At 55.3% G+C, this 17,898-nt stretch overlaps 2 protein-coding genes across 6 annotated transcripts; both read left to right on the top strand.

Moving 5' to 3' along the window:
- Positions 1 to 309: 309 nt before the first annotated feature.
- Positions 310 to 6,576, top strand: UQCRH (ubiquinol-cytochrome c reductase hinge protein). Its single transcript, XM_074221535.1, has 4 exons — positions 310 to 423; positions 5,146 to 5,178; positions 5,724 to 5,885; positions 6,336 to 6,576. The coding sequence occupies exons 1-4, from the start codon at positions 373 to 375 to the stop codon at positions 6,366 to 6,368; spliced, it is 279 nt and encodes a 92-aa protein (XP_074077636.1). The 5' UTR covers positions 310 to 372; the 3' UTR covers positions 6,369 to 6,576.
- Positions 6,577 to 7,485: 909 nt separating this feature from the next.
- NSUN4 (NOP2/Sun RNA methyltransferase 4) lies at positions 7,486 to 17,357 on the top strand. 5 transcript variants are annotated; one of them, XM_074221521.1, is made up of 6 exons: positions 7,496 to 7,587; positions 10,137 to 10,513; positions 13,151 to 13,305; positions 14,745 to 14,896; positions 15,430 to 15,554; positions 16,748 to 17,357. In XM_074221521.1, exons 2-6 carry the CDS (start codon positions 10,191 to 10,193, stop codon positions 17,022 to 17,024), a joined length of 1,032 nt encoding a protein of 343 aa, XP_074077622.1. In that variant the 5' UTR covers positions 7,496 to 7,587; positions 10,137 to 10,190; the 3' UTR covers positions 17,025 to 17,357. The 5 variants fall into 5 exon arrangements, with proteins under 5 accessions (XP_074077626.1, XP_074077622.1, XP_074077625.1 ...); XM_074221524.1 differs by lacking the exon at positions 7,496 to 7,587 and adding an exon at positions 8,943 to 9,268; XM_074221522.1 differs by lacking the exon at positions 7,496 to 7,587 and adding an exon at positions 8,943 to 9,268 and having other exon boundaries at positions 9,998 to 10,513.
- Positions 17,358 to 17,898: the final 541 nt, after the last annotated feature.

The raw sequence follows: 17,898 nt of genomic DNA, 5'->3' as shown, positions 1-17,898 counted from the left end.
CCGTGGCTCGCGCCTGCGCAGGTGCGGAGCTGCCGGCCGCCATCTTGGTGGAAGTCGGAGCGTACCACCGGGCGCGCCCCGCGGGGGGGAGCGGAGAGGTCGGTTCCGCCGTTCGGGCGGCCGCCAGCCTCGGGGCCCGCGCCTGGGCAGCCTGACCCCTTCGGCTCTCCGTTGGGCGTTAGGGCCACCCTCCTGCCGCGCGGGGACCCCCCAGAAGCAGCACCGGGAGCGCCGTCCCCCCCTTGAGCGGCGCCGTTGGGAAAGGCCGCTCGGCTTCCGGTGGAGGCGTGGATTTCCGGCCCGTGACCCTGGCCAGTCCTTCTCGGGCCGCAGGGAGGAGCCGCGCTCGCGGGAGCTAAGCGGACGGCAGACATGGTGTTCGGGGGCGCCAAGGGCTCGCACGACGGCGGGGACCCCAAGAAGGTGAGGGCACGCGGCGCCCCGGGCCCGCCGCCGAGGGCCCAGGATCGCAGCGGCGCCGGCGCGCTGGGAGGGCCCCCGGCTCCGCCGTCTGCCGCAGGAGGGACCGCCGAGGAGGGGCTCCGGGGGGCCCCTGCGGGGTGGGGGGGCGCGTGCTTGGGGCCCCCCGCGCCGGGAGGCCGCCCGAAGCGGCGCGCGTGGCAGCGGCGGGACGTGGATCCAGGGCCCGCGGAGGGGCAGGAGGGCGTCCGCCGGCCCGAAGAAGACTCGGGGGTCCCGGCAGACTGCAAGCTCAGCAGCGGGAGTGTGAGCCTTCACCTGTCCCTCCCCCTCTGCAGCTTTTGACCCTGCTGACCCCGCTCTCCTCGGGGCTCCCCGCGGACCTTCTCCAAGGATCGGCACCCGGGCCTCCCCCTGGAAGCGCCGCCGCTCCCGCAGCCCCTGCGCCATCCGGGCATTGGGACCCCGCCCGCAGCCCCTGCGCCATCCGGGCGCTGGGACCCCGCCCGCAGCCCCTGCGCCATCCGGGCACTGGGACCCCCGCCCGCAGCCCCTGCGCCATCCGGGCGCTGGGACCCCGCCCGCAGCCCCTGCGCCATCCGGGCGCTGGGACCCCCGCCCGCAGCCCCTGCGCCATCCGGGCGCTGGGACCCCGCCCGCAGCCCCTGCGCCATCCGGGCGCTGGGACCCGGCCCGCAGCCCCTGCGCCATCCGGGCACTGGGGCCCCGCCTGACCTTGGCCTCCCGCCACCCCTCCCCCAGCACTCTCCCACCTTTCATTTCTTTCCACCGCGGCTGGGTTTGGGATAATAGAAGTGATCATGCCGCTTCCCTGTAAGGCTGCAGATGGCTGGTGCCCAGCCCCCTAGCCCGGCCGCTGTCATTGATCCTCATTCCCACTCCACCCCTTCACGCTCCACTCAAAAATCCCAGAGTGATCATCCGGATCTCCTCTTCTCCACGTCATTTCCCATTCACCCCACGTTGAGGTGACCTTTCTTGTCCAGGTCACTCTCAAATCCCCCTTGAGTCCATCCCTTTCTTCTCCATGCTTCCACCCTCATCTATTCCTTTTCATTCCCTTAAGCTTCAGTTACATTGACTCGTTCTTTGCTGCCTATAAACATGCTTAATCCTTTCCAGATTCCATTGGAGATCCCTCAGAATGATTACCCTCAAAAAAGCTGCCTGGGCTTGCTGACCAACCCCTTGTGGTCTGTCTCTGATCTCTTCAGTGGACGGCTCTCTCCAAGGTTCACATTTTTTAAGTTAAGGATCTCTAAGGATCCTCAATTTGACTCAGTAGAGCACCAGCCCTGGAGTCAGGAGTACCTGAGTTCAACTCCCTCCTCCGACACTTACTAATTACTTAGCTGTGTAGCCTTGGGCAAGCTATTGAACTCCATTTGCCTTGCAACAAACTAAAAAAGAAAAATTTGACTCAGTATGGTTTATAGCAGGAAGTGCAATGGAGACAGTCTACAGGCACTGATTTAGGGCTCCCCTTCACCCCCACTCTCTGTGCTGGAGGCAGTGCTAAATGCTGGAGATACAACAGCTAGAAAAGGAAAGCCCTTGCTTTCAAGCTTACATCCTAATGGGAAGAAATCCTATGAAAAGGGATTAGTTGGGGAAGGTACCTGAGTAGCTCCCGCAGGAGGGTGTCACAGAATGAGAAGGTGGCACTAATCTGAGACAGTCAAAGCTGAGCTCCTATAAAGTGAGAGATTGGCTTATGGTATCCCTTTTAGGTCTAAGTCTGTGGCCCAGAAGTCACTGCCAAGATCGTGAGAGCTGTTTTAGGAAGCCTGAACTTGAGTGCCAGGGGCCTCTCAGTTGGACTGTGCACCAGGGCTTTGGGGAAGCTTGGGAAACTGGCCCCAGTGGGGTTGGGAAGTCCAAGATAAGGCACTGGAGTGAGAGCCCCACATGGAGAGATTGTAGCCATGTCAGGCACTGCTAGATGTGGGATGGAGGTTGTCCCATTTCTGAAATGTCAGCTGCACCTGGAAAGTTATTCTCAAGGGGTTGGTGCAGGTTCCAGTGTCTCCCCTCATGATATGTGTTCTGTATGCCACATGCCTGCCAACATCATTGTAAGACCTTCCAGCTGTTCAGGAAAATTTAGTGAGAAAAGACTTCCAAAAGGCTTGACTTTTTAAATTGGTGTCTTGTTTCTGCTTCACATTGATTTCTAAATATATCTCTCCCCTTCCCATAAGTCTTTCCTCATTAAAAAAAGGCAGGGAGGGAGTGGCAATCAACATCTGTCAGATTATTTTTGTAATATTTTCTAACTTTCCCTTTTCCAGTGAATGGGGAAGGAGGTTCATTTTCCCAGTTCTTTGGACTAGATTTAGCCTTAAAAACAATAGCACATGTAGTTCTTATCAGCATTTTGCCGTTTTTTGGTTTTTGCACAGCAGTGGGGTTAAGTAGCTTGCCCAAGGCCACACAGCTAGGTAATTATTAAGTGTCTGAGGCTGGATTTGAACTTGGGTCTTCCTGACTCCAGGGCTGGTGTTTTATCTACTGTGGCATCTAACCACCCCAATTTTGCCACTTTTAAATTTTTATTGATATCTTTTGTTTTGCTATCACTTTCCTATCTTTCCCCTCTCTCCCTAGCGAGCCATCCCTTGTAATTTAAAGGGAAACAAAGCAGTTCAGTGCAGCTAACGCACCTATCAGCCAAGTCTATATCATTTTCCCAGATTTGAAGGTAAGGCACTGTGGTCTGGTCCATCCCCCACCCCCTACACCCCATAGAAATAGCAGCAAACGCTGAGTTTCCAGGCCCTTCTCCATGACAGCCTCTAAGGAGAGCCCAGCTTACTTAGGAACATTTTTGCCTATTTGTTTGGAATTCCTCCCCTGGCTCCTGGTTCTGCCCTCTGGAGCCAAAGATCCTTCTCTATCTGATGGTCTTTCCCGTACTAGAAGATAGTTGTCATGGTTTCCGAAAGTGGTTTCTCCATTTCCTTCTGCTTGACCTCATGTGTCATAGGTCCTGGTTGTCTTGCAGGACTCTAGGTGAGATCTGACCAGGACAGGACTTCTCTGACCCTCCTCTCTTTGGTAGCTCAATCCCTCTTCTTGCAACTCAAGATACTTGCTCATCACAGTTACTTCATTGAGCTTTCAGTTCCCCCAGACCCCCAGCTTATTTTCAGAACTGCCATCTAAACATGCCTCCCCATCTTGTTTGAAATTGATTTTCATTTGTACCCAGGTGCAAGAATTTACTTTCATCTTACTAGATTTAAGCCTATACTGTGGCTTCTTATCTAGCTCTTCCAACTTTAGGTCATCTGCAAGTCTGAGGGGCACATCACGAAGGCCTTGATCCAAGTCACTGATGAAAGTGAACCTATAGCAGGGACAAATTGCTCTGGATTTGATCATATTGTCTAATCCTTTGTACTTCGTGTATTTGATGGATACTTTATAGAAAGCTTTGCTAAAATGTAGGCAAAGCATTCTCCTTATCTCCTTGTTCAGTAATATTGTCAAATGAGATAAGTCCTTTAGGACTCCTGGTGTCCCTTAGCCTCATTGGAAACAAGCTCATTTTTACAGAGTTCCCTTGGCTCCTCTTCTATTTTATGTTGTTGGAGGCACTACGTAGGCTTGTATTTGCTTCTCTCTGCCTTAGTTTAGGTCGCCTTGTGCTCTCTCATTTGATCATCACAACAGCCCTGGAAGGAAAGTGCTGTTATTTCTATTTTGCAGATGAGGCAACAGGGTGAAGTGACTGGCTCAGGGTCACACAGAGAGTACCTGAGGTCAGGTTTGAACTCAGGAAGATGTCTCTTCCTGATCTTGGGCCTGTATGTCAACCTTGTCATCCTGAACCCTTCTTTGTTCTGGCAGTCAGGGCCAGGGTCAGCTCTGCTTTGGGATCAGGGCTCCCTCATGACTTTCCTGCCCTCTCTCCTCCGTCTGACTTTGGGGCTGCACTTCTCTATTCTCCCACTGTCCTCAGGAGAGCCTCCGTGAAGGCTGGAATGGTTTCATTCTTGTCTATAGCCCCTCTGAAATATTCTGGACTTGGTGTCACTTCCACGAGCTCATCCATTCGTCCATTCATCAGTGTGGTTGTCTGTCTATCTCTTAGCCATCCTTTTTTCTACATTACCCATCTGTTTTCTCTTCACCTGACAGACCTGCTTGGTCTGGTTTTAGGAACATCTGACTTGAGATATTACTAAGAGTATTTGCCGGCTGTGTGACCCTGGGCTAGTCACTTCACCACCCCTGCTTGCTTCAGCTTCCTCATCTGTAAAATGTGGGTAACAACCACATCTGTCTTCCAGGATCAAATGAAATGATTAGGAAGCACACCACAGTGTCTGCACATAAGGGGCTATATGGAAATGGAGGCGGCAGCCAGGACTTTCTGCTCTTGCCTTGGGTGATGACTGGCTTTTGTAAATGAATGCTCACATTTCTGATTCTCTTAACTTCTGCCTTTTGGAACATTCATGTTCATGTCTGACATGGAAGCCATCATGGCATGTGGCATCATGCTTTGTGTAGGCAAAAACATGAGGTGGAGTGTCAGAATCTGAGGCTAGGAGCCCTTTTTTATCTCTGATTTGGTAACAAAGGATGGTGATCCATGGTTGTGGGGAGAGTGATTTGTAAATATTAGGGTGCTATTGGACCAGGAACTTGGATCTCTGTTGAACTGATTGTCACTGATGACTCTCTTTTCTTTTGTAGGAAGAAGAAGAAGAGGAGGAGGAAGAATTAGTGGTAAGAAACATTTTCCATTTGAAACCATCCCTGTAAAAGCTAAAGATTCAAGCTGTGATAAATACATTTTAGGGAGGGGATCCCTTCTGTCAATGGGGCTGTAGGGGAGATTACTGGGAAGAAACATGAGGCCTTGGGAGCTTCAAAAAGAAGAGATGGGGTACTTGGTGTGGGAGGAGGCACCCAGAGCTGGAGAATATTTGACCAGCTGGTCCAGGCCAAGGGGCATCGTCCCATGCTTGACAGCTGCTAGTGCAGCTGGCTGAGGCTCCACAGCCCACCCTGGTTAAAGAGAGCCAAGAATCCAGAATCTGGGAGGTAGCAGCAACTCCACTCCTTCTGTTAGTGCCAGTTCTGTACAACAGACTTTAGAAGTGGGCGCTGCTCAGATGGTGCTGCCCTGCTTTCGTGGGTCCCATTAAGCAAAGTCTCCCAACCCTGTCGTCCAGGTGAGACCTGGGAGTGAGGGGTGGTGAAGGGAGTTGGCCCTGGGTAGTAAGGGAATGTTTCCTAGACCCCTGACTCTGTCTCTTGTATCTCTCAAGGACCCCCTGAACACAGTGAGGGAGTACTGTGAGCAAATAGAGAAATGCGTGAAGGCTCGTGAACGGCTGGAGACGTGCACAGAACGTGTGTCTGGGCGTCCCAACACTGAGGAGGACTGTACTGAGGAGCTCTTTGACTTCCTGCATGCCCGTGACCACTGTGTGAGTCAGTGAGCCAGACCCTAGAATTTAGGACTTCCCTGCAATTTTGGGGTACCAGGAGCAGCTGGAATAAGTGGGAGCCTAGAACCCACCTACCCAGGGTTCACCTGGGGAGCAGAGGACTCAGATCACACCTAGGGAGGTGTTCTTAGATGCTAGGTTTGGTACTGCTCAGTGGTTAGAGCTCGGGATTTGGAGCCAGTTCAGCCTACCGAAGTTCAAATGTGACCTCAAGACACTTCTAATTGTGTGATCTTTGGCTGATTCCCTGCCCTCTCTGAGTTTTGGTGTTCTCACCCTTAAAATGGCAGCCCCTATCACAGGCACATGCTGAAGGTCAACCAGGCTTGCGTTAGCTGCCATTGTGTGTGTCACTGTGTCATTCTGCAGAGGGGCGCTACCTGTCTTTTCTCTAGAGCCATGTTCATCTTTCCCTTTTCCTTCCCCCAGGTGGCTCACTCACTCTTTGAGAGTGTGAAATAAACATCCGCAGTCTTACCAGCTGTCCAGGCTCTGCCCTGCTGGGGGAACGTCTCAGCGGCATCATTTCATGGCACGTCACCTTGGACCTCAGTGCACTGTTGTTCCCTATGTCCTTTTATTCTGCTATGAGGCCTTCTGGCCTTAGGCTTGGGCCTGGAGCCCCTGTGACCCCCGGCAGCTCCATTGGAATAAAACCCAATCATTTGTGGCAGTGTCTCCTGTTGTCTCTGAAAATGGTCACTCAGACCCAGGCAGAAGCTGTCTTTCCCAAAGAGTGTCCCACAGCCTCAGTGCCAGCAGAGGGGGGAGGGGACACAATTTCCCATAGAAATGAGAGGTCATAGAAGCATGAGGTGGCCAAGATCCCCAAATCCGGCCTCGGGGGCGGGGGGAGCAGCCACCCCAGGTCGCCAATCTTTGGCTTCTCTTGATTTTTCCTGTGGTTGGGCCAGCCTGCCCTGACTCATCTCTGGGGCTGCCAGCTCCTTCCTCCTCAGGGGCGCCCCTCGGCCTCTCGGCCCTCCTTTGGACTCTGATGTCCAGGTCTAGTCCCCCAAACGCAGCTTGGGCCTGTTTAGCCTCCTATTATGCAGGTTCACAAGTTCAGCCCTCCTTGACCCTCCCCTGTCTGCCCAGCCCCGTCCAAGGCCACTGGGAAGTCCGGCCGGACTGTAGAATGAGGGTGGTGAGGACCCGGTGACCAGTGGGAGCACTTGGGCATTCCTGTCAGCTGCACGCCGGCCCCCCAGAACCCTGCACTTGGGGGACAGCGGGAAGCCTGCCCGGGCTCAGGCACCCGGGGGTCCCCGCAGCCCTGCCCGCCGGCTCCCCACGTGCAGCCAGGCCGGAATCGGGACGAGGCGGCCCCGGGTGCCGGGTGCCAGGGCCACACAGCGGGCATCGAGGCCCGCGGCTGGGGGGACGCGCCCAGGCGGGGCCCGGGGAGGACAAAGAAGTCCCCCCGAGGCCTGACGTCATCGCCGAAAGCGCGCCCCTCCCACCACTGAGCGTCACGTGATCGTGGTCCCGCTCCCCATTAAGCCCTAACTTCCGGCGTGGCGGCCGCCATCTTGAGGAAAGCCCTTGGTTCCGGAAGCGGCCGCGCGCACGCGTAGCCGACATGGAGGCGTCCCGGCGCCTTGTGGCGGGGGCGCGCCGGCTGCTGCGGCGGCCCGGGCCTGCGCTGGTTCCGCGGAGGCTGCGGCACAAGACCAAGTGGGTGAGTGACGGGCCCCGCCGGAAGCGGCCCCCGCCCCGGAGCGCCGAGTGGGGCGGTGTGCGCGTGCCTGGGCGGGGTACGGGCTCCAGGGCCCCGAGGGAGCCGCCCCCCCCGCAGGGTCACGTGCTGCCCCTCACGTGACCGGCGCCCCGCCCTGTTGTTTTTCCAAGGTCACCTTGGCTGAAGTTGGGTCCCGTGCCGGGGCCCCCTCCTCTCCCTCCGCCCCGTGGGTTGTCCCCAGCTTTCTGCAGGGCTCCCCCTCAGCAGCCCCCCCAGGGGCACACAGGCAGCGTCTGAGCGCGGATTCGAACTCAGGACTGGCTGGGGCAGCCGCCTAGCTGCCTGAACCCCCGCAGAGCCCTGTGTGGGGCCCGAGACACCCCCAAGGGGCCTGTTCTGTCAGCGGAGCCCGGCAACATTCAGCAAGCAGTGGGGGGATGGGGAGGCATCTGCCGCAGCCAGCCTCCTTGTGTGTGCGAGCTCCCTGAGGCCCGGCCCGGTCCGTGAGGTCCGGCCCGGCTCCCTGAGGCCCCGGCCCGGCTCCCTGAGCCCCCGGCCCGTGAGGCCCCGCCCGGCTCCGTGAGGTCCGGCCCGCTCCCTGAGGCCCGGCCCGGTCCGTGAGGTCCGGCCCGCTCCCTGAGCCCCCTGCCCGGCTCCCTGAGCCCCCGGCCCGTGAGGCCCCGCCCGGCTCCGTGAGGTCCGGCCCGCTCCCTGAGCCCCCTGCCCGGCTCCCTGAGCCCCCGGCCCGTGAGGCCCCGCCCGGCTCCGTGAGCCCCCGGCCCGGCTCCGTGAGGCCCGGCCCGGCTCCCTGAGCCCCCGGCCCGGCTCCCTGAGCCCCCGGCCCGGCTCCCTGAGCCCCCGGCCCGTGAGGCCCCGCCCGGCTCCGTGAGGTCCGGCCCGCTCCCTGAGTCCCCGGCCCGTGAGGCCCAGCCCGGCTCCCTGAGCCCCCGGCCCGGCTCCGTGAGGCCCCGGCCCGGCTCCCTGAGCCCCCGGCCCGGCTCCCTGAGCCCCAGGCCCGGCTCCGTGAGCCCCCGGCCCGGCCCGTGAGGCCCCGCCCGGCTCCGTGAGGTCCGGCCCGCTCCCTGAGTCCCCGGCCCGTGAGGCCCGGCCCGGCTCCCTGAGCCCCCGGCCCGGCTCCGTGAGGCCCCGCCCGGCTCCGTGAGGTCCGGCCCGCTCCCTGAGTCCCCGGCCCGGTCCGTGAGGCCCGGCCCGGCTCCCTGAGCCCCCGGCCCGGCTCCCTGAGCCCCCGGCCCGGCTCCCTGAGCCCCCGGCCCGGCTCCGTGAGCCCCCGGCCCGGCTCCGTGAGGCCCGGCCCGGCTCCCTGAGCCCCCGGCCCGGCTCCCTGAGCCCCCGGCCCGCTCCCTGAGCCCCAGGCCCCTGCTGAATGCTAGCGGTGCCATCAGAAGGAAGCCAGCCGTCCCTGCTGCCCGTCACATCCCAACTGGGGGAGACACAAAAGAAGGGTGGGGAGAGGGAGCCCGGGGGCTCATGGCACAGGAGGCCAAGGGTAGGATCTGGGCTGGTTTTCATTGGGCTCACCCGTCTCTTAATCTTCCATCTGCTCTTAAGGGATTGCCCAGGGAGCTGTTACCCAGATTTTGACCGAGCCGCCTCTAACCTGGCCATGACCAGCAAGACAGAGCGCCCCTAAGTAATGATCAGTTCCTCAATTTCTTCCTTGGTGAGAACTGATTTGTAGGTCACTGGATTGCTCCACCTTGGAGGTCCACTTGCTGTTGTAGAACTGGCTATTCTGTACGTGCTCATACAAGTGGGCAGATGGATCACAGAACAGCCGGCTTTGGGGCTTGAGTTTCCTTCCCAGGACGAGCCCACCCTTAGGAAAGCACAAGGGTCACACACTTGTGGTGATCCCAGTAGGAGTCCAGTGAGAGCACCTGGGTTGACCGCATAGTTTGGGGTTATGGTTCAGCACGGGTTATGCTGATATACCCCACTTAATACAGGCAAGCCCAGACAGGACCTGTCAGGATAGTTCTTACTTTGTTTTTTCAGGCCCATATCCTGCCCCTGAATAGGATCTCTAGAAACCAAATTATCGTAAAATTTGTTATACATGTCATATTAGTCAGTATCAAAATCATGACTTTTTTTAGGATTTTGCAAGGCAAATGGGGTTAAGTGGCTTGCCCAAGGCCACACAGCTAGGTAATTATTAAGTGTCCAAGGCTGGATTTGAACTCAGGTATTCCTGACTCCAGGGCCTGTGCTCTATCCACTGCGCCACCTAGCGTCCCCTAAAATCACAACTTTTGATAGCACTAAGATTTTTTTTTTCAAGGTCACAAAGCTTGGACTGGGACCCAGGTTTTTCTGGCTTCATGCTTTAGTGAGTAAACAAAAATACTTGCCAAGTTGAATTAAACATCTCAGATTACTTTACTTACAGGATTAGGATTTAGCACAAAAGGCAAAATTCAACAGCTGTGACTACTGTGCATGGAAATTGTAAAGTGAGAATGGGCAGGCCCAGCATAGACCCAGTCCATCTGCAGGGAGAGTTTGAGGACCCTCTCTCATCTTTGCAGGCCTCCACGGAGCCAAAATTCTCTTCTATCAGGCTGGCCCTGCAGAATTTTGATATGAACTACAAAGTACAGTTTGGAGACCTGTGGCCCTCTATCCGGGTCAGCCTCCTCTCGGAACAGAAGTATGGGGCCCTGGTCAACACCTTCTCCACTTGGGACCAAACCACTCATGAGTTAGAGCAACTTGAAGCCAAAGATTTTGTGATGGAGGCACAGAGGAGGGGGCAGCAGAAGGTCTTCCCTGAAGAAGCTGTTACTCCAGTCCTTCCTCCAGAGCTTGAGACACACCCACACCTAGCAGCCCCCTGGCCCTGCAGCCCTAACCTCCGATGCTACACATTCACCAGAGGGGACATCAGCCGCTTCCATCCATCTAGGTAGGACATTTGTCCAGTGCCATGAGGGAGGGCAGGCATGAGGGCTTTAGAGTTGTAACTGGCCAGTAGATAGTGGTGGTGGGGGGGCATCATTGTCCCCATTTTCCAGTTCAGGAAACAGACTAGGAGGGGGAAGATGCCTTATGACTACTAAAGCCCCCTCCTCCGTGTACTATCATGGAGGGAAAATGGCGCCAGGTAAATGTTGTTTATGGAGCAATACAAGGGCTAGAGGAGGGACTCTGACTGAGAAACCAACAGGTAAATTCTCAAGGTTTCTGAAAGAGGGGAATATGTTGAGAACAAGGACATGGCCTTTGTTACTGCCAGATGGTGCATGGGACTCAGAGCTGGAAGAGATGTCAGCCTCCATCTAGTTCAGTCCCTCTCATTTCTTTTGTTTGGAAACCCAAGGCCAGATGGAGAATGACTTGCTTAAGACCCCACATATATTAGGTGACAGGACCTCTGATATCTAGACATCTCTTGTTCTCATCCCTGCCCTTTCAGGAGAACCCCTCCCTATATTCTCAGCTCAAGGCTCCACATCCCCCACCTTCCTGAGATTCCCACAACCCACCTGCTGGTCCTGATTTTGGTGGATCTGAGATTACACACCTGAAGATGCTTCAGGGTTTCCAAGTGCAGTCCATTCTAGCTGAACTGCAGACCTCCTGACACCATTCTCATCTCTTAATCTTAAAGGCATGACCTGCACGTGTGATGGGGACAGGCAAGTTTTCACAGATGATCAACCTCCCTGAAGCAGCAGACAGGGCATAGCACAGGCCAGACTACTGAAGACCCCCGACTACTAGAGCTGTTTACAGCTCTATTCCCTTTGGAGGGGAGAAGTCACTGTAGAGAAGGGACCTGACTCATCACCAGGAGCAGCAACAACCACTGACCTGCTGCCACCAACAGTCAGATGAGAACAGGAGCCTGGGGGAGTAGCAGCATCTCCCAGATCATTGTAATGTGGAAAGTAACTCACGAAGAAGGGGTCAGCCATAAAGACCGACTGCCCCCCAAATGCTTCAGAGCAGCCTGACTGAAGCAGGAAGCCTCTTCAGAGAGACACGGGGCAGCATAGGGTCAGGCAAGTCAGCTCACTGCCTACACCACCATCTTGATCCCAAGATTCAAGAGCCCAGGGAGTAGCCAGGCATCCAGCCCAGGGCTTTCTGCTACCCTCGTGGGGTGATGCAGTCTGGGGTGCTACTCCTGCAAGGGCTGTGGGCTTAGTTCCTGAAGACCTAGAATAAAACAAAGTCTTAATTCTGCCCAAAGGCTCTGGGATCATTTTCAGTGGAGGTCTGACTGTCTTCTACACTTCTGACCCTCAGGACCAGGGGACACTTTCATCTGTTGTGCAGCTGAAACCTTCTTCAGGGGCATCTCCCCATTAGTCTGTGAGCTCCTAGAGGGCAGGGTCTGTCTTCTCTGTATGTAACCCAGGTATTTTTCACTTAGGAAATACTGAAAAAATGCCCCTCTATGTTCCTTCCACATCTGTTATGTAACATGGAAAACAGGAGAAGTGTCAAACAAGGAGAAAACATTTGGTCCCCTGGATTATAACACTGCCCTGAAACCTTGGACATGTTGAATTGTCAAGGAGTCTTCCCCTTAATGTCCCAGCAGGCTCTTCTCAACGTTGTTTGCTCCTGTCATGGAGAAGACCCAGGCCAGAATGCTGGGCCTGTAGAAAGTGGGGTCTCCCAGGTCCCTGTTGGTAGAATGACAGTTTGATGGCATCACAGCCCATAAGCTTGCAGAGTCAGTGTCTCTTCAGGGAGGTTACCTGTGCTGGTGGTCCCCACCAGCAGGTGGGCAGCCTGGTAAGCAGGCCCATAGACTGGAGTGATGCTGCTGCAGGGCTGATGTCCAGGAGGCTAAGAAGAGGAGCAGCAGAGGGATCCCAGGCTAATCTCACCAAGGAAACCACATTTTTCCAGTCTGAGTGGTAGCTGCTTGCTTCTGGATTGTGGACCCCCATAGACTCTGAATAATCACTTGCCCCAAAGGTCCATGAAGATTGGCTTGGGGGGCAACCCAGAGGATACCAAAGGTTAGTTCAAGAGGAACTAACCCTAGAGAGCAGCTTTTGACGTTGCTATGAGCCCCCTGCCCAAGCCTTTATCTCTGTGTTAGTTCAAGGTCATTTGAATTTGAGACATTGGTGGCCCACCCTTTGGTGCTCTGAGCCTCTTGGCAGCCCAGGTCTGGTGGTCCCTGCTCCAGAAAGCTTGCCAACACCCAGTCATCACTCTAGTCCTGCAAGTGTCTGCAGAGAGAGAGCAGAGCTACCTGTCCCCCAAAGCAGGAAGGAGGCCTGAAATCCCAGGCTTGGTGTGTCTTGCTGGACCTCCGAGTCTCACTCTAGAAGCCAAGTACAGCTATCTGGCCCAGCCCAGAGGACTTCACCCACAAGTGCCAGATGATCCCAGGGGTGTCCACACTGCCCTGACCAGCTAGTCTGTGCTAGAAGACCTCAGGGAGGGGAGTTTTCCCACCAGCTGTCTTCACCTGTCTCAGGGTACTGCCTGTCTCTGGAGAGTGGAGCTGTGGCCTCTTGTCTTGGTCTTGGCCTCAGGCTCCCATTCCTACTCCTGAACCCTCGGCTCTGTTTTCCAGGGTAGGCAGCCTGGGTCTTCTCGACTATTACCTCATGGATGCCTCTTCCTTGCTGCCCGTGTTGGCTCTGGATGTGCAGCCAGGTGACAGCGTCTTGGACCTGTGTGCTGGGCCCGGTGGGAAGACGCTGGCACTGCTTCTGACCGGCTGTTGCCGTAAGTAGAGACACAGACAACTCGAGGGCTCCTTGGTTCCCACTTGCCTTGGGAGCATTGAGTCCCCTTGGGAAGGTGGGGAGCAGGTGCCTCCCCTCCTTGCCCTAGCAGTGATGCCCCATGGTCTCCCACCACCCCCACCACCACTATCTACTTTCCATGTCTCCTTTTCTCTTTCTGGACCAGACAAGATTGGGAAAGATTGGTGAGTGACAGCCCTTAAGCTTCAGATCAGTGGTACTGTACCCCCAAAGCAAGGAGCACTTCTTTCCTAGGGAACAGAGGAGATTCCAAAGGGCATGATGGACTACCTGAGGCCTCAGAGTTAACCAGAGGCAGTCTTTTGTGGTGGGGGGAGAGCTCTGGGAAGACCAGGTGCAAATGCTGCCCTGCCTCTGTAACTTGTACCACAGAACCTCAGTGTTCTTGTGTTGTGAAGATCCGTAGAGATCATGTGTAGGAAGTGCTTGGACAGTCTAAACTTGGAACGAATGCAGTGTGATTGAGGGGGACAGGGGCAGGGGTCCTGGTCTGACCACACCTGAATGCCTCGGTTTGGCTCTGGGCAGTTGAGCTAAAGGGCCTCAAGATTGTGAGGGAAGTGAAGAGGCACTTCAGGGGTTCACATGAGATCCTCTTTCTGCTTGGCCTCAGAGCAGGGATGGAGGAAATGGAGAGGATGGGGGCAACTAGGAGAGTCGTCCCAGAGTGGAGCAGACCACCTCAGGAGGTGGTTGCATCCCTCTCAGCTGCTCTTTAGGAATGATAGGGGATTCCAGTCAAGGGGTGCGCTAGGCCAGAGACTCTGGGATGCCCACTGATGTGAGGATTCTCTGATTTTGTGGTCAGGTTTGAAGCCCTTTTCTGCTGCTTATCTGCTGAAGTCTTGGAGAAGTCACCAGTCCTCCAGGAAGCTCAGTAGTCTCATTTTCACTACCTTTCCCCCCAGCCCCCCTGCCCTGGTGTGGGAGACAGTCACAACGAGGGAAGGAACTGGAGGGTTCTTAGAAACCTTTTGGAGTCACTTGGATGTCAGGGGTTTGAAGGGTGACCTTGGTGGGAGGAGGAGGGGGGAAGAAAAGGTAAGATCCCCTTCCCCTCTACACCCCACCATGAGATATGTTGATCTGAGATTAGGAAGCCCTTCCAAGATAAGGACTACTTTTCCCAGAGAACCTGGGACTGTGCTGACCCCATATAACAGGTGAAAACACAGGTTCCAAAAGTTTTTCCATGGCATATCATGTGACTCATAAGGACCAAGCCAGGCTCTTCCCTTGCTGTGTGTTCACGAGTCTAAATGGAACCCAGAATTTCTGCTTGATCTGGGGTGGAGGGGGTGGGGGGTCTTGGCTTTGCCTCAGTTATCTGTGTCTTTGGTGAGGCCCAGCCTAGCACCTTCTCCTCCGGCCCTCTTCAGTCCACTCTCCTTCCCCCAGGTCACCTGTCAGCTAATGACATCTCTGGTTCCCGAACCAGGAGACTGAAGCAGGTTCTGCATAGCTATGTCCCCCAGGACAGGAGCCAGGTGCGAGTCACATCCCAGGATGGTAGGAAGTGGGGAGACCTGGAGAGGAGTACCTATGACCGGGTGAGTGACTGGCTCCTGGGGTTGGGACACAGCTGTCCTGGGTGTTCCTCCAGACCCTAGAATCCCAGGATTCCCAGAGTAAGTGTAGGGGCCCATACTGGAGCTGGCCCAACTGAGCCCTGATGGAATAGCTTCCTCTGCTCCTCTGGGGTGTCTTGGTCAGAATCGGCTCAGAGCCCTGGACCTGCTCAGAGTCTGAACTCCTCTCCTGCAAGTCGTAGGTGGGAAGCACGTGCTGTATTAACTGGCTTAGCTCTCGAACCACAGGGGCCTTAGGAGCAGCCAGGCCAAGCCCCTGCCTGTCATAGAGGAGCAAGACGGGGGGGCCGTGAGGAGAGGAGGGAGAGAAATATCAAGTGACCTCACAGTTACTGTGTTATTCTTACAGAAGTGGGTGATGTGACTTGTCCGCCGTCACTCTCCACCGAGCCCTTAGGCTGCCTGTCTTTTTTTGTCATTGCTTCGTCCTTTGTCAGGGGGATGGGGGCGCTGCAGGTCCAACTGCTTTCTAAGGCCTTTTCTCCTTGGAGCAGGTGCTAGTGGATGTGCCCTGCACAACTGACCGGCATTCTGTTCTTGAAGAAGACAATAACATCTTCAAGCGTTCTCGGAAGACTGAACGTCAGATGCTGCCTATGCTGCAGATGCAGCTCCTGGTGTAAGTGGGGTGGGGTCGTGAGCCACCTGAGGGTGAGCTGGGTCTATTGGGAGGCAGAGAGATGATGGAGGCTGATGTCCAGCCAGGTCCAGAGGACTATGAGCAGGGAGTCCCCTGACGTGCTCCCATGTATTTGAATCTGCCCTCTGAAAGAATCGTTGTGTTCTACCCTTGGACATAGGCAGGACAAATTGGAATGATGTGACCACATCTGGGCCTTGGCTTATTCCCATTCCTCAGGCCCCAACTGTCTTATTAGGGGCTCCCTGGGCAGCGGATGAGGCAATCTGAAACCCACCAGATTTCCGCCATTGTGTGAACTCGTTTTTTCTGATCCCACAGTAGGAACTGGGTTCTCTGTAGTGGGGATGAGACTATCAGGTTTAGGGTCTGGAACAGAGCAGCCACTGCTCTTCCTGGGGAAAGAACAAAGAAGACAAGATCCCCTCTGAGGGTCCCTCTGAGCCTGCCTAGCCATCTTCCAGTTTGTCCTGATTGGGTAGAATGTGACTTGAGGTTGGAGCCAGACTGCAGAGGCCTTGATTGCTGATGTGGTCATCCTTAAGTCTTAGCACAATTCTTTTGGCAGAGCTGTAAAGAGCAGGGGCGTAGGGAGGTGGTTCAGTGGATAGAATCAGGAAGACCTAAGTTCATCTCTGGCCTCAGGCACTGACTGTTGTGTGATCTTGGACAAGTCACTTTCACCCTGTTTGCCTCAGTTTCCTTATCTGTTCCTTAGCTGCAGAAGGAAATGGCAAACCACTCCATTATCTCTGCCTGGAAAATCCCGCATGGGATCATAAAGAGTCAGGCATGTTTGAAACAAAGAGCATAGGAGGAAGCTGGGATTCGGGAGACTGATTAGAAGGGGGTACAGTAGAGTCAGGGAAGAGTTAGGCAAGAATTGTGTGATTGATATAGGCAGGAATGGCCTAGGTTGAGTCTCAGGTCTTTGCACTTACTGGATATGAGGGTGCACAGGCCTTAACTGTGGACAGGATCCTGCTCCTGACTGAGCTGCCACTTGAGCTCTCCACACTGGCCAGAGTCTAGGAGAGACTGAGGATGCCCCAGCCCTCCTTGGGAAGGGGGAAGCTGGCCGCTGGTCCTGAATCAGTGAGAACTATCAGGAGAGCTGCTTGGGACCCTCCCTGCCAGGACTGGCCCTTCATCCTTTCTTTCTTTGCTTTCAGGGCTGGCCTCCTTGCCACCAAACCTGGTGGGGTGGCTGTCTACTCCACCTGCACCCTCTCCCACCTACAAAACGAGTATGTTGTAGGTGGGGCCATTGACGTACTGGCCAATCAGTACCAAACTGATGTCCAGGTGGAAGACCTGAGCTGCTTCCGGCATCTCTTCCAGGACACCTTCTCCTTCTTCCCATCGTGCCGCATGGGGGAGCTGGTTCTCCCCGTCCTTTGGGCCAACTTTGGGCCCATGTACTTCTGCAGGCTACGTAGGCTAACTTAGCAGCAAAGTTTCCTTTGGAGTTCCAGCCCAGAGTCCCGGGTAGGACGTTGGGAGACTTCAGGAATTGGGAGAGCTTTGCCCCCACCCCAGGGACCCAGAGTGTGATTTGTTTTGTCCAGTAGCTGTGGGATCAGAGGACGGGAGGTCTCCCTGGGCAGAAGGAGCAGCTACAGGCCGAGTCCGGGACCTGTCTGCTTCTCAGTGCAGACTCCTTAACCTTCCTGGCCCACTGCAGAGGGTCGGGGTGGAGGCACCTTCAGAGCAAGGCTTCCCTAAAGTCCAGCAGAGTATCTAGCCTACAATAGGCACTTAATAAAACGATATTTCAATCGACTTGTTTGAGGTTTTTATTTTTTTACTTCATCTTCTTCAGCCTGTGGGTACTGAACAAACAGCATGGAGTATAGGAGCCCACTCCTCCAAAGACTTGGGGAGTGCTAGCCCTGTTATGATGTAGACAGGTGGGGGTGGGGTTCTACCTTTTCCTTCTTTTAGGTAAGGATGAGGGAGTCTAATCTCTACCCCTACCTGAATAAGAATCCCCCAGCAGCATCTGGGACAGTGGCTGTGCACCTGGACACTCCCAGGAATGGGAAACTTCATCTCAAAACTTTGGGGGAAATTTCCTTCTGCCCTCTGGGACCAGCCCAATCCCTCTTTCCTTGTTCACATTTCCACAAGAGAAACATTTTTGATTGTCCCTGGTAGAAAATATATATAGTTTGTTCTCACCAAAATATTATTAACAATGATATTTTTAGGAAGAGAAATGTGATTGAATAGGCTTCATTGTCAACTCAGAGGTGTGGTCCTAAGTTCCTTTTAGACCCGTCTTTGTTCTTCATGGCTCTTGGCTCCAAATGGAAGAAGTAAG

Source organism: Macrotis lagotis, chromosome 2 (assembly GCF_037893015.1).
Source record: "Macrotis lagotis isolate mMagLag1 chromosome 2, bilby.v1.9.chrom.fasta, whole genome shotgun sequence".
In the NCBI taxonomy this organism is placed as follows: domain Eukaryota; kingdom Metazoa; phylum Chordata; class Mammalia; order Peramelemorphia; family Peramelidae; genus Macrotis; species Macrotis lagotis.
Note: the sequence above shows the minus strand (reverse complement) of the source record. Positions and strands in the feature narration are given on the sequence as shown.